Source organism: Brachypodium distachyon, chromosome 1, assembly GCF_000005505.3.
Source record: "Brachypodium distachyon strain Bd21 chromosome 1, Brachypodium_distachyon_v3.0, whole genome shotgun sequence".
NCBI classification, from domain to species: domain Eukaryota; kingdom Viridiplantae; phylum Streptophyta; class Magnoliopsida; order Poales; family Poaceae; genus Brachypodium; species Brachypodium distachyon.
Genome location: NC_016131.3, coordinates 67,346,353 through 67,360,169, shown reverse-complemented (window position 1 = coordinate 67,360,169; position 13,817 = coordinate 67,346,353). Strand labels below are relative to the sequence as shown.

The following is a 13,817-nucleotide window of genomic DNA, read 5'->3' as shown; positions in this document are numbered from 1 at the left end:
TTGTGTGGATGCGTTGAAGCTAAGCTACACTGGATAGTTAACCCTTGTCCGGTGGCAGTGACCCCAGGTATGCGCATTTGTCTCGATTACCCCTGCGTCCATGAATCGGGGCCTGTCGGTCGTTCTTGTCAACGGTTCACCTTTCGTTTGCTACTTTGCTCCAAGAGCAAAAGATAATGTTTGCTGAAACGCTGGAAGAATCATACAGTACTATAGTTAGCTATGGCATGTGCGGGAGGCACGGCGAGAACATTTGGTCTGGTCATATCCGGTAGCCCTCCCTCTAGTCTCTACATTCTACAACCACCTGGTTGACGAAACGTTAAAGCCTTCAACCTGACAAGCAAAAACAGTTGCTCGAGTCCTGCTATAGATGGCATCGTCAAGACGAGTGAGTACGAAGTTACTACTGCCACCCGCCAAGTCGGTGAATAGGGATAGCCCACGGCGTGGGCGCGGCTTGTGTAGTTGTGTTCATGGCGTTCACGTTGAACTGAACAACCAAAGGGCATGCGAAGAGGAAAGCCGGTAACCTGATCATAATCATAAATCACGTCGCACATAACACAGGGCACACACTCGAGACCACACGCACTAGCTACGCCGATCATCAGTGAATCTAAGATCGTCAGATGGCGGAGTCCTCGGCGCCGGCTCGACGGTGGCGCTTGCCGCGCCGGCGCCGGTCACCCGACGGCAGGTACATCGCGGCCTCCGCGCCGACCCTGCACTCCGACAGCGGCGCGGGGTACCGGGCGCGGTCGTAGCAGTACCCGTAAGTCAGATGCCTCGCCCTGAACCTCTCCATGGCCGACCGCTCCCCGGAGTCCATGTAGTCCTCCTCCGGCAGCTCGCACGCCCCGGTACTACTACTGCTACTGGCGCAGCCGCGGAGCAGGAGGTCGTCGAACTCGGCGACGTAGGGCGCGTACTTGTAGTCCACCTTGTACCGGCCCCCCGACGTGGCCCAGCTGGAGCCGTCCCAGATGGTGGCGTACAGCGACATCGGCTTGGACGGGAACTGCAGCCCCATGGCCTCGCTCCGCACCACCTCCCTGATCGGCGTCTCATCCACGTAGAACCTGCAGAAAGATAAAACCGATGAAAGGCGAGCCTGAACTGAACTGTGCGCCCGGGTTGATTCATGTGAAAACACACATGGCGAAAAGAAAAGAGGAGGTGGTGCTGGTGGTGCTGGTGGTGGTGGTGACTTTTTCCCCCGCACACTCCATTGAAAGTTAGCTCGTGACTGATCACATAAGTTTTTGCAGGCTAGCTAGCGGGGAAAGCAGGTGCTGCCCCGATGCAATTATGTGGCACGGGGATCTTGGTGGGAAGGATCAGGTGTCTGGAGGAGTCCATGCTGCACATGCTATGATGAGTGAATGCTCAGGGTTTTTAGTGGATGGAAACTGTAAAAGCGACCGAGAACGCCCCATTTCTCATGTCAACTTTAGTAACCCCACACGGGGACAAGCAATTGTGAATAAGGCGCATCGGCAGCAATTTGCAGCACTGCGCAACTACACCGCTGAGGGCACAAATGAAATGACGCAAAGTATACATGCTGTTCTAATGGACCAAGAATCTGAACTACAGGTGGAAGAAATGAGCTATCGGCCAGATTTGATCTTGAAGCATTTCTTATTCGAAGCCAACAATGTTGGAACACATTAGCAGTGCTTTATTATTTGCCTACCCGTTGTGGCAATGCCATCTACTCAAATTTGGGCCCTCGGTACTTGAAATTATTAAAGTGGCAACGGCATAAGGAATCTGTAAGCTGTAAAGAACAAGAGCCAATATCTCTCAATCATGTCGGGAGAGTGAAAAAAGAATGGGGGAGAAAAGAGAGTGAAAAGAAGCTAAAAAAAAGTCATCTCAAGCTACTAAATAGTGAAGATTATAAATTGTTGTAGCACATGCTGACTTAATACTATGCTAGCACCATGTAGTACTGTTCTATAAGCATGGAAAATCTCAATGCGTACTTTAAACTTCACTAATTTGCTACACTGCATTTGTACTTGGAAGCTGTATATGTATATACGGAGTACTACACCTCAACACTTCAGCTTAACAATCTGAAGTTCTGAACCCACCTCCAGTCCCTCAAACCTTACACTGATTTACAGAATGCGATGGTGTTCCTTCAGAAAAATAAACAAATGCAATGGTGCTGCACAAGGGTTTTATAATGCTTACACGAAAAAAAAAAGGGTTTTATAATGCTGCAATTGTGTACGTAGGCAATTCAATGCCGATCATGAGCAAATTAAATTGGGTGAGGACGAGACATCGAGCAGAGAAGGGAGTCTTACACGATGGTGCGATTGGTCCAGAGGATGGCGTAGCGGTGGTAGTCCTGGGTGGGGTCGAACGGGAGGCCGTACCTCTCCTCCCGGCCGACCGAGGTGCTGCCGTCGCCGTACACGTTGGTCTGCACCCTCCACTCCTTCCCCCTCACGTTCCCCAGGAACTCGAAGTCCAGCTCGTCGTGCGTCTTCTCGTACACGTCCCCGTTCGTCATCTAGAAAGCACCACACGATCCATCCCCAAACGCTAAAATTATTCTCTCTATCTGCTCTGCTCTGCTTTGCACCACGTACCCCGGCCTTTTCGTTCCTTTTCAACGAAGGCGATGGTGTGAATTAAAAAAAAAAGACTTACGTAGAAGGCGACGACGACGCCGGCGGCGTAGTCGGAGGGCAGCTTGATGCGGGCGCTGAAGAAGCCATGGAGGTACGCGCCCTGCGACGCGAACCCGGCACCTGCAGGAAACAAACACAAAATGCGCAACGCAGTGAGGATAAGAATGGATCAATCGACCATCCTGTTCTTCTGATGCTGCTGCAAATTCAGGTATACCTGTTCTCTCGTCGAGGGAGATGTGGACGCGCTTCCCGTCCCCGTGGAGCCTGAGGTTGGAGTCCCCGAACAGCTGCGTGTATCCCTCCTCGAAGGACAGCGCCGCCGCCGCCGGCCGGGAGAGGAGCCCGCCGTCCGCAGGAAAGGTGGCGGACGCCGCCGCCGCCTGCAGCAGGAGGGCGACCAAGGCGGCGGCGGGGGTGTACAGGAAGCGGCACGCCATTAGCTGCTGCTTCGCTAAACTCTATTCTTATTCTCCCCCTCTGCTTCCTCTTCTAGCCGCCCGTCCGTTCCGTTCCTTCCTTCTTTCCGCCCTTATATCGCGCGCTCCCTGTTTCTCTTGCCTCGTCTCTCTAGCCCGATGGATTGGAAAGGAAGCTAGCTTTCCGTCCGTGTGCCCGCTCAGGGATGCTAATTCGACTGACAAAACTAATTAAATTACAGTACTCCTACTACGGAGTAGTAGTAGAGCGTGAAAAAAGATTGTGCGTCGACTCCAATTGAAACAGGACACGGTTTCTGATACGGTCTTCGGTGATGGAAAATCTGTACAGGTCCATATCTTATTATCTTTGTTTAGCCGGCATTAATTTCGTAATCAACCCAGACTGCGTATTGTGCCCAAATAAAGGAAGGATGATCCGGCAATCAATCAGCATACATGCAGCAAATTTGCGCCTTCCCCGCGAATACCGTCCAAATCTTCGGACCAACTTCCCGTTTCGCTGTCTGCGACTCGGTCCATACTACAAGTAGTCTACTGCTGTCATGTCATGTCAGTACGTACCCAGAGCCTGGACGAAGAGACGCAGACGACACAAAACGGCTAGCGAGGACAGTCTGGTCGACAGACACTCGTCGACGTCGTATGGCATTTTGGCAAAAGCAGGCCATCGTATTCGTAGTAGCGTGTGTCTCGTACTCCAGGACCCAGATGTAGTACTGTACTAGTATGTATCTATCTGCCAGATGACCGAGTCATAGCCGGAGCCCGGAGGAAAGAAATCCAAGAAATATTAAGCAGGAGGTCTCGCGTACGTACGTACTCCAATCTCGCCGTCAGGCTTCAGTTTAATCGTGCGACGTACTGTCGCACATGTACAGGCGCCGGAAATTTAGGGGGGAAGGTACCTTAATAATAACCGGCGACAAGAGGGGCCCGGCAACGGCAAGTCTGTAGCTTTATGACGGCGTTGTGTACTCTTTGTATAGTAAATTAACCTGCGCGCAGAAACGTAAGCGAGACATGTAAAACTTCCCAGCTTCAATGTAGCAGGACTGGACATCAATATGGTAGTGCAATGTAATGTGAGAGCCGAGCCACCACCTCGCACAGTGAAACCAGAGAGGAGGCAGCACGTACTACGTACGCTCGTCCAGTGCAGCGATTAAACCACGACTGATTGATTGCTGTAAACCTGTCAGTGGAGAGTGAATGCGGTGTCCGGGCAGTGACAAGAAACGGCCGTGGGAAAAGTGGGGGGAAGAGAAGACATTGGGGGCCAATCCTTTTACCCGCTTGGCCTTTTGGACCACACGGGTGCCGATCCCGGGTCAGGCGGGCAGGCAGGCTGTCGAGAGTCGAGACGATGAACTGGATGGATGGCCAACGGGCAGCGCCGCCGATCCGTCGCTTTCCTCCGAGGCGCTGCGTGCTTAGCTAGCTACGAGTATGCTACTGACAGATGCATTAATCAGTAGGCCGGGATGGGGGCTGGCTGCTTTTTGCGTGGGCGACGACGATGAGTTGGAGGCTTTGGCCCGGAGCGTATCTTTTCCCGGTTCGTGTTTCTGCTTTGCGTAGTGCTGCGCTCCGGTCTTGTTTGCTACTACTTGTTGCCGTGTCCGTCAATGGCGATACTGTTCCTTCCTTCTCCGTTCTTCCTTTCTTTCTCTGTGTGCGTGAAAGCATGCAGCGGGAGGGTCTCATGCAAGATGCAAGCAACCTTGACAGTTTTTTCCAGAACAACAGCCTAGCCAGATAATGGCCTGGTCCGCTGCTTTTATCTGGGGCCGGCCTAGCTGGCTCGGTTTAGCCCGAGTTAAGCGGTCTCTTTCTCCTTCAGCCCTTACGTGGGCTTTATCCCACGGCAGGCCGGTATTACTTGGCCCATCTGATGGCATTACCGATAGATGTTGGCATGCTGCCTCGCTCTCTTTTATATTCTTCTTTTCTGAATTTGGTGCCGTCTTTGCTTCCTCACAGTGGACTGCCCGTACATGAGCTTTACTCTAAAATAAAAGCAGTGGAGTAGAGCGCGGAGATACGAAGCGGGATTGAGGACGAAAGAGAGAGAGAGATCCACGAACGGTATAGAAGTGCAGAGAGCCTAATCCGCCAAATGAGTAGACAAAGCGGGTAAGCAATTTCGGGTTTTTGGCCAATGGAATGGATGGACCGCAGAAACGTAAACAGCCCGTTTTGCACGTGCAGCGGAGCCGCGGAGGAACGCTGCTAAATACTCCGTATTCAGGTAAGCACCAGGCATCCTCAGCTTGAAAGCTTCCAATCAGGTAGGATCAACATAAAGAGGGGGTGCTTGCCCCTCAAAAGAAAAAGGAAAACAGAGAACGCTGCTTGCAACTTGCAAGCCTTGCAGGGAGAGGGGATGAGGCCTGGAGTATGTATGACCTGTTCGGACGAAATATCAGAACAGACGGCTTGTCAAATTTAGCACAACCTGTTCGTGACGTAACCGGAGTTTGTTGGGCGGAGCGGATAGTGGAGTTGACATTGAAACCAAGAGACAAGCACACACTGTTGCTCAACCCACCTATACTCTTTTTTTTTTGCAAGGTACCCACCGATACTCGTTTGGAAAAATATATGTTCTCACCAAGCAGTGGACGTGTGTGTGCATCGCCGCCATTACAAACAACCTGTCGCATTTCTCGTCTTGCTAGTTTTGCCTGTTTTCCGATAAACGACTTTTTTTTCGGTAAACAGGGGTCAGCCCCCGGCTTCATTTTTATTAAATGAAACCAAAGTGTTCACAAAGCATAATGCTGAAGCCAAACGGTCTTTCCGGTAAGTGATCTGTCGCGTTTACCTGACATGCTAGTTTTTAGAACATTCTCAGATCGAGCAGTACGTTTGCCACTGACGACGGACACGTCTTCCTTTTCTGGAGAGCAACGATGGCCATATCGATATCTCTCGGCGTAATCGAAAAGAAAATACCGACATCCTAGCCATAGCATACATGTCTCTTATTTTTACTCTTATAAAAGAGTCAATCGGTGATGGCGGTCCGTCACCTCCTTTTCTTGTAAGAAAAAACTACTCACCTTCTATTGTAAAAAAAAAACTACTTATCTCTTTGTAATGCAAACGGTTAAATCTATTGTAAAAGACTGGTAGGGTGATGATGTTCGAAACTAAAGTTGGAATAATATTGGATATGCATTGATATATAAGATTTTACCCTTAATTGTTTTATCCATAGCTATTTAGCTATCATATTAGTATTTTATTTCAATTTAATTGTGTTGTAGTTTATACTTATGTGCTGGTGAGACTACAGAGGTTGCGCGTATAAGACTTGGAATGATCGAGGTTTCAATCGGGATACTAAATATACTAGTTTCCTCCCTCCTAAAGTATAGGTGTGTTTTGATTTGTTAAAACGATCGATAATTATTCTACCAATACCATATGGTATAGCATAATAATTTCATGTAGGAATGGACAAATTGTTGATTAAAGTCTAGACTTATCAAACATGTTTATTAATTGGATATAGAGGCCAGTAATGTTTTATAAACTTGTGTACGGTCTTAGCGATTTCTGCGGGCGGCCTGACGGTCGTGTAGATTGGTGTGTGTATGCGAAGGAAAAATGTGGCGTGTATATTTATTCATATATATGAAAAAGGCCCCACACTATCTTCATGCCCTGGGGCCTCCGATGAGTCAGGACCGGCCCTGCGAGTCGGGTTGGGCTGCCTTCCAGCCCATTTAGCCTGACGACCCGGCCCAGGTCAAGCCTGGGCTCGGCACGAAGGTCCAACGACCTTCAAACGACAGCTCGGCTTGGCCTGTTTGAACGTGTACAGATTGCGCAGAAACATATTCATTTTCTATATTCATTCACCAGACATGACTGGATTGGATATGCTAAGTTTATAGTAAAACATGAAACATATTCACTCTATACATGCTATTACTCAAAAAACAAACATTGCAGAAATCTAAGGACAAAAAAAATTCTAAAAACGGGGCACGGAAGAACCCCTACGTGCAGAATTGAACAAGCCGCGCAGAATCTGGATAAACCAAAAAAAAAACCACTAGCATGCATTGGCACGCTTCGAGGTGTTGAACTCTAGAATCTGGAACTGGTGGGAGCTTGAAGCGTGCTTGATCGTTGGCCTCGCAAGTTAGCTGGCAGGCTGTCGAGCCCCAACAGCTAGCTCCTCCAAGCGTCGCCTTCACCACCTCCTTCCTGCTAGTGGCCACCATGACGGTGGTTGTGTTGGTGGACTGGTACGGACCCGACGGCGTGGGATAGGGGAAGATTCGATCGCCATGGTTGTGGAATTAGCATAATTGATAGCCTAGGTAGGATGGCAATGGTGAGCTACCAAGGATGGATCTTGTAATTCTTGGGTGGAGCTCAAGGAGGGTGGGGCGGCTATGTGAAGGAGGCAGAGAGAGGAGGGATCATTAAGGACGAACATTGGGGTGGGAGGCAAAGGTGTCTATGTACAGTTTGTTTCCGAAGGAGTTATTAAGTGTACATAGCGCTGGTTTAAAGGTTGTAATTGCAAAGAGAACAGCACAAATCCCAATCTCGGTCGGACGTCGTAGATAACACCAAGATGTCCATCTGTTTGTGGGAAAACCATGTTGACCAATTCTTATAAATGTTTTTCCTTCCTGAGTAAGGAACCTTCCGGATAAGCCCAAGACTTACATTTGCTTGTGGAAAAACTGCGTTGCCTAGCTACCATATATGTTTTGCCTCCGTATGTAAGGAACCTCCTCCTCCTATTTATCTCCCTCTCCCCCTCTTCTATCGCAAGCCTTTAGTCCTCCATTATTTTCCCTTTGCATATTACGGAGAGCACGCCAGATCTATGTCGCCGATGGGGACGGGCGACGAGAGTGTCTAGAAAACGAGGCTAGATCTACTCACCAAACAAGCAAAGAGGACGAGGCTAGATCTACCCAGCGGTCAAGCCAAGAGGATGAACACCACCATAGACGTCGATGCCATCAGCTGCCCAATTTGTTTCCACCCCCTGCACCCTCCCATTTTCCAGGTATGTATATATATGCCGTGCGTTGATCGATATGTGCCAATGATACTGAAATTCTATCATGGATGAAGTAGTGCCTAAGACTCTACCAAATCTAGTAGTTATTTCTCGGTCAACACCAATAGCAGTCTGATCAAAATCTTCTTGTCTCGTCTCAGCTGGAGAAACAACAATCTACGGATGTATTAGCATATTATGAATTTGCAGGTGTATATTAGTCAGGGTGGATGATTGGGCCCGAGTCCATGGTGGATCGGCCCGACCTCTCAATCCCCCCCCCCCCTCCCCCGGCTCGAGCCGATCGAGCTCCCATTTCCACCTCGTTCGACGGTTGGGCCAAGATAGGGTCGGTTCAGGCATTCCCGATGAGCCAGACCGCCTCGGTGCAACCCATAGATTTCTGGCCTTCCCCGGTCTAGGCCCGTGTGTCCACCCTGATATATATGTTAGCAATATCATTAATTTCACTTTATTAGTATAAGTGATTTTGTAGTCCTATATATGTATGGGCGTGTGGTATATATTCGTAAAAATGCTGAAGTTTCGTAACTGAAAGTAAAAGAGATGTAATATGAACTCAGAAGTTTAAAATTTGGCTCTAACGGTACCTTTGATATATGGAATACGATCCATCAAGTATGGTGAGAAGAACCGCAACTACACATATGCATGCTAACGTAGTTGTAACCATCAAATATTGTTGCATGTGATGAATTTAGGTAATGAAATGGGGAGCGATGCTGATGTCAGTTACATGTGTGAAATTTCGTTCTGCTCCCTTAAATTTTTCTATTAAAACTCAAACTACATTTTGGTCATTCCTCCACACCATTCAATGCACATATATAATTCCCAATTCCCATGTTTGTTCACCAGTTCAGTTGTACTTCATTCAGCTAAAGTTTTTTTTAATCATATTTACTCATTCATATATCATTACTGATTCATTTCTCCTCCTCGGTGCACCGTGGGGCACGCCATATGTTCATCTTGCCTTGACAAGTTCCCAGACAAGTGCCACTCCTGCGGCGTCACCACAACTTATAAACGCCAATACGCGGTAGAACGATTTGTTGAGACCATCAAAGTTGCATGCTCCAATAGCAACCATGGATGCATTGCAAGGATGACGTACCACCAGAAAGAAGACCACGAGAGAAGTTGCCCATACGGACCATGCTTCTGCCCTGAAACCGGCTGTGACACTTCTGGACCATTTTACCGGCGAGCACAAGTGGCAGGGTTCGACGTGCCTTCATGCAGCGTTGAAACTACAGTGGTCTTCACCTCATGCTTCTAAATACTATGCTCATCCTGGAGGACGTCCAAGATCAGTTGAGCAGAATTTTTTCCTTCGTTTGGTTCTGTTTTTGCTAAACCTGAATGTAATCGTGCTACACAATTTTTTTTTTCGAGAGGGAATCGTGCTTCTCATTTTAATGTCAAATCATGCTTAGTCTTATTGACGTTGCTTCGCTGCCGCACTTAACAAATGGATAAGCAGCGCGGCTGTCACACACGGGGCGTGAGATAAGCTAAGAAATCCCGAGTGCTCGTTGCCGCCGCGTCGGCGATCCACCGAGACCGGCCTGCCCCACTTTCTCTTGCCAACTCGCACCGAGTTCTGCACGACGGAGGAGGGGGACGGTTTTCATCGTCCGTCGTCGCTGTCCAAAAATCACATTCGGCTTGACCCTTTTTTTCTTTCTCCCGTGCGTACCAAACGGGCTCGTATTACAGTACTTCGTAGTCACGTCTCACGGGTCGCCACTCGCTGTGCAAAAATCTACTGTACCGACGGAAAACGGGCAAACCAACGCAGTAGATAGACCAGTTTCTTTTTCACTTGTTCTTACACGGAAAACGGGCAAACGGCACTCTCCACTCTGTAGACCAATTCAACGCTGCTTTGAACGTCAGGGGCGCCGCGCCGCCTCTCTCCTCGAACCCGAGACGTTCGTTTCTGCATGCTAAAAAAAGAGGAAAAGAAAATCCCCATCGAAATAGACGAAAGGGAATTAAAAAAGAAGTTGCGCCCCCTGTTTCCTTCCCACCTCCGCCGTCCTCCCCATTTCCGCGTTCGGCGTGCGGAAGTCAACTCAAACAATCGAGAGCAGGCGCTCGCCCGTGCTCGGTGCTCCCCCCGAAATCGCCCCAAATCCGGTCCCAATCCGGCGGCCATGTACGGCGACTCCGACGGATCCAAGGACCCCGGCGCCGCGCCGCCGGCCTCCGACCAGCCCTTCCCCAACCGCGAGCTCACCCTCAGCAGCTACCTGTGCGACAAGCCCACCCTCGCGACCGCCGCCGCCGCCGAAGCAGCAGGGGCTGGGGCTGGGGCCGGTCCGTCCTCTCCTCCGAACCCCGCCCCGCCCTCAACCGACGCTGCGGATGCCGCCAACGCCAAGCTCTGCGTCGAGCGCGACTTCCTCCACCTCTCCGCGCCCAAGCGCGGGGATCCTCCAGGCGACGACTCCTCCGTCGTCGGCGGGAAGAAGCCCCGCCTCGATTCCCTCCAGCTCTCGCTCTCCCTCCCCTCCGACGGGCCCGCGCAGCCGTCGTCCCAGCCGCAGTCGCAGCTCCCGTCGCTCCTTCCGTCGGCCCCTGCGGCCGATGGAGATCTCAGGGGCGCGTCCACCGGCGCCCCCGCGCCGCCTCCGAGGCGGACCTACAGCGCCACGACGGGGCGCACCCGGAGCATCAACTCGGACGACATGTCCTACTCCTACTCCATGTTCTCGCACAACCCCAGCTGCTCCCTGACGCACAACTCCACCGACATCTACGCCGCCGGGGAGGGAACCAACGGCTCCGTCCACAGCCGATTCAATTTTCGCCCCATGGGGGACGGCAGCGTCGCCTTCGCCACGCCGCCGATGAAGGAGGGTACGTCCTCCTTCTTCCCCACTGAACTCCCCGCCGCCAAGATGGCAGCGGCGGCGGCCAGCGCGGGTGGCAGCTTCGACGGTGGCCGCAGCAGGACGCAACCATCGCGGTCTGATAGGATCCTGCAGGATATCGTGTCGGACTCTGTGGCTTCCATGGCGCATGTGCTGCAGGATTTGCCCAGCGAATCGCTGGAGGTGCTTCGGGAAGCAGTGCGGAGCATGGTCGATGCTCCGGAGAAGAGGGACGAGCTGGCTAGCCTGCAGCGTAGGCTGGAGCGGCGGTCTGACCTGACCGCCGAGGCACTGGGGCGGGCGAACAGGACTCAGCTGGAGATCCTGGTGGCCATCAAGACTGGTATGGCCGCGTTTGTCACAGGCAAGGGCCGGGTACCAAGCAGTGAGCTTGTGGAGATGTTCCTCATGACCCGTTGCCGCAACCTGAACTGTAAGAGCATGCTGCCTGTGGATGATTGTGAGTGCAAGATTTGCTCCACCAAGAAAGGGTTCTGCAGTGCATGTATGTGCCCGGTGTGCCACAAGTTTGACTGTGCTGCAAATACCTGCAGCTGGGTTGGGTGTGATGTTTGCGGGCATTGGTGCCATGCTGCATGCGGGCTGGAGAGGAACTTGATCAGACCAGGCCCTACACCGAAAGGGCCGATGGGGACAACTGAGATGCAGTTCCAGTGCCTTGGATGCACCCATGCTTCTGAGATGTTTGGATTTGTGAAGGAGGTGTTCAATTGCTGTGCAGAGAACTGGAATGCTGAGACGCTGATGAAAGAGCTAGATTTTGTTAGGAAGATATTTGCTGCTAGTGATGATTTTGAGGGGAAGGGGCTTCATGCCAAGGCTGAAGAGGTCCTCAGCATGCTTGCAAAGAAATCTATATCTCTTTTGGATGCAACAAACAACATGCTACAGTTCTTCAAATGTGAGATCTCTTTACTTCTTTACATTATATAACACATCATTACAAACTTGAGTTCTCTAAGTGAATACTTGCTTTATCATTTATAGTTTTATGGTAGCATGGTCATGCAGCAGGTGCATACACTGTGTGCCATCTGATACTATAAACTGCTTAGATTATGTATATTTTCTGCTACACAACATCTCTGTTACTCATGTTTTGGACTCTTGGTATTCATATATTTTCTATTTGTCCCATATTTGGGAAATTGATTTGTGTGATATGACAACTCATGGATGTGATTATACATTACGATGGATGTATGTCAACATTAGTGATAAAATTCTTGACATGCACAATGAACTTCCCTCATTTAGCACATTTTAGTACTATGCTAGCTACAGAGCTGAACAGAGTAGCTTGATTTTAGATTGAACAAAAAAAATGACCATAACAGAAAACCAGTAGCTCTAAATGAACATATTAACTTTTATTTTTCTTCGCCCAACATTATCTTTGTTGATTTCTGTTGAAGAACATATTGCTCCTACTGAACCATGAGATATCAGGGGGCTTGGGGGCCTTGAATCTACTTATATATTGTGTTAGAAATTCCATCAGGTTTTAAAGTGACATGCTGGGCGGCCAGAGTGATGAATTACGACAACAATTTTAGGCATGATCTAAGAGACATAATGTATTTTCCGTGGAGAGTAAATATATAATAATATTCTAACGATCTCCCAATATATAAAAAAGGCAATCTCCCCCCAATGTTACTGTATTTTTTGCAATAGAAAATACTTTTGGCGTAGTTTTACGGAACTTAATCAGGTACCACAGCTCTAACTAACTGTTATGTTCTTACAGATGGTGTTACGGATTGCTCTGTTACTGGCAGCAAGTCCAAAGGTATATTGGCAGTTCAGGCGAGCCAATCTACGATTCCCCTTCTAACTCCAACTATGGCTCCACAGAAATCCTTCAACTTCAAGGCCACCACTTCCATTCTCGACACTCAGATCGATGCGCTCAAGTCCATACCAAAGCCACTCTCTATTGAATCCCATTTCGGCACCAGCTCAAAGCCACTCGCCATTGACTCCCATTTTGGCGCTAGCCCAAAACCACTCACCATTGATTCCCATTTTGGCGCGAGCCCAAAGCCACTCTCTATTGAAGCACATTTCAGCACCACCTCGAAGGATGATGACGCCTCTACCCTCGAGACCATCGTGAAGTGCAAGGAGGCTGAAGCAAAACTGTTCCAGAAGCTGGCTGATGATGCCCGGAAAGAAGTAGATAACTACCGCCAGATCGTCCGCTCCAATACTCAGAAGCTGGAGGAGGAGTATATTGCGAGGCTGGCGAAACTATGCTTCCAAGAGACGGAGGAGAAGAGGCGGAAGAAGATGGAGGAGCTCAAGGCGCTTGAGAACTCGCACTATGACTACCACAAGATGAAGTTGCGGATGCAGACTGAGATCCAGGGCCTGCTTGAGCGGATGGAAGCAACAAAGAAGATGTGGGTATAGCACCCCGGTAAGAATCATCATCATCATCATCATCTGCTTGCTGCTGCTGCTCTGAATGTCTGGAAATGCGTTGTTGTGCATTAGAATGGTTTCTGAGCTGTTGTGTTTCCATCTGTAATCTGTTGTTATTTTACCTGTTATTATAAGTGGAGGAGGCCTAACCTCATGCTGGCAGATATAACTAGAACAACAACATTTCAGTTAATTGGTTGCAAACGTGTGTGCCTGTTGTCATTGCAAAGCAAATAATTCTCCTGACGTGTGCAAGGGTGGAGTTGTTGGGTCACGACCGATGCATTCATTCTGCTCCATGCTATAAGTGGCATCGTCACGAGAATATTTCAACGTCCCG

General features: G+C 49.7%; 2 protein-coding genes across 2 annotated transcripts; one reads left to right on the top strand and one right to left on the bottom strand.

Moving 5' to 3' along the window:
• Positions 1-511: 511 nt before the first annotated feature.
• On the bottom strand, positions 512-3,285 carry LOC100825072 (probable xyloglucan endotransglucosylase/hydrolase protein 27). The gene is made up of 4 exons (XM_003561788.4): positions 2,869-3,285; positions 2,671-2,771; positions 2,322-2,530; positions 512-1,082 (listed from the first exon to the last, which is right to left on the bottom strand). The coding sequence occupies exons 1-4, from the start codon at positions 3,089-3,091 to the stop codon at positions 629-631; spliced, it is 987 nt and encodes a 328-aa protein (XP_003561836.1). The 5' UTR covers positions 3,092-3,285; the 3' UTR covers positions 512-628.
• Positions 3,286-10,168: 6,883 nt separating this feature from the next.
• Positions 10,169-13,732, top strand: LOC100827614 (protein OBERON 3). Its single transcript, XM_010230598.3, has 2 exons — positions 10,169-11,951; positions 12,801-13,732. Exons 1-2 carry the CDS (start codon positions 10,310-10,312, stop codon positions 13,463-13,465), a joined length of 2,307 nt encoding a protein of 768 aa, XP_010228900.1. The 5' UTR covers positions 10,169-10,309; the 3' UTR covers positions 13,466-13,732.
• Positions 13,733-13,817: the final 85 nt, after the last annotated feature.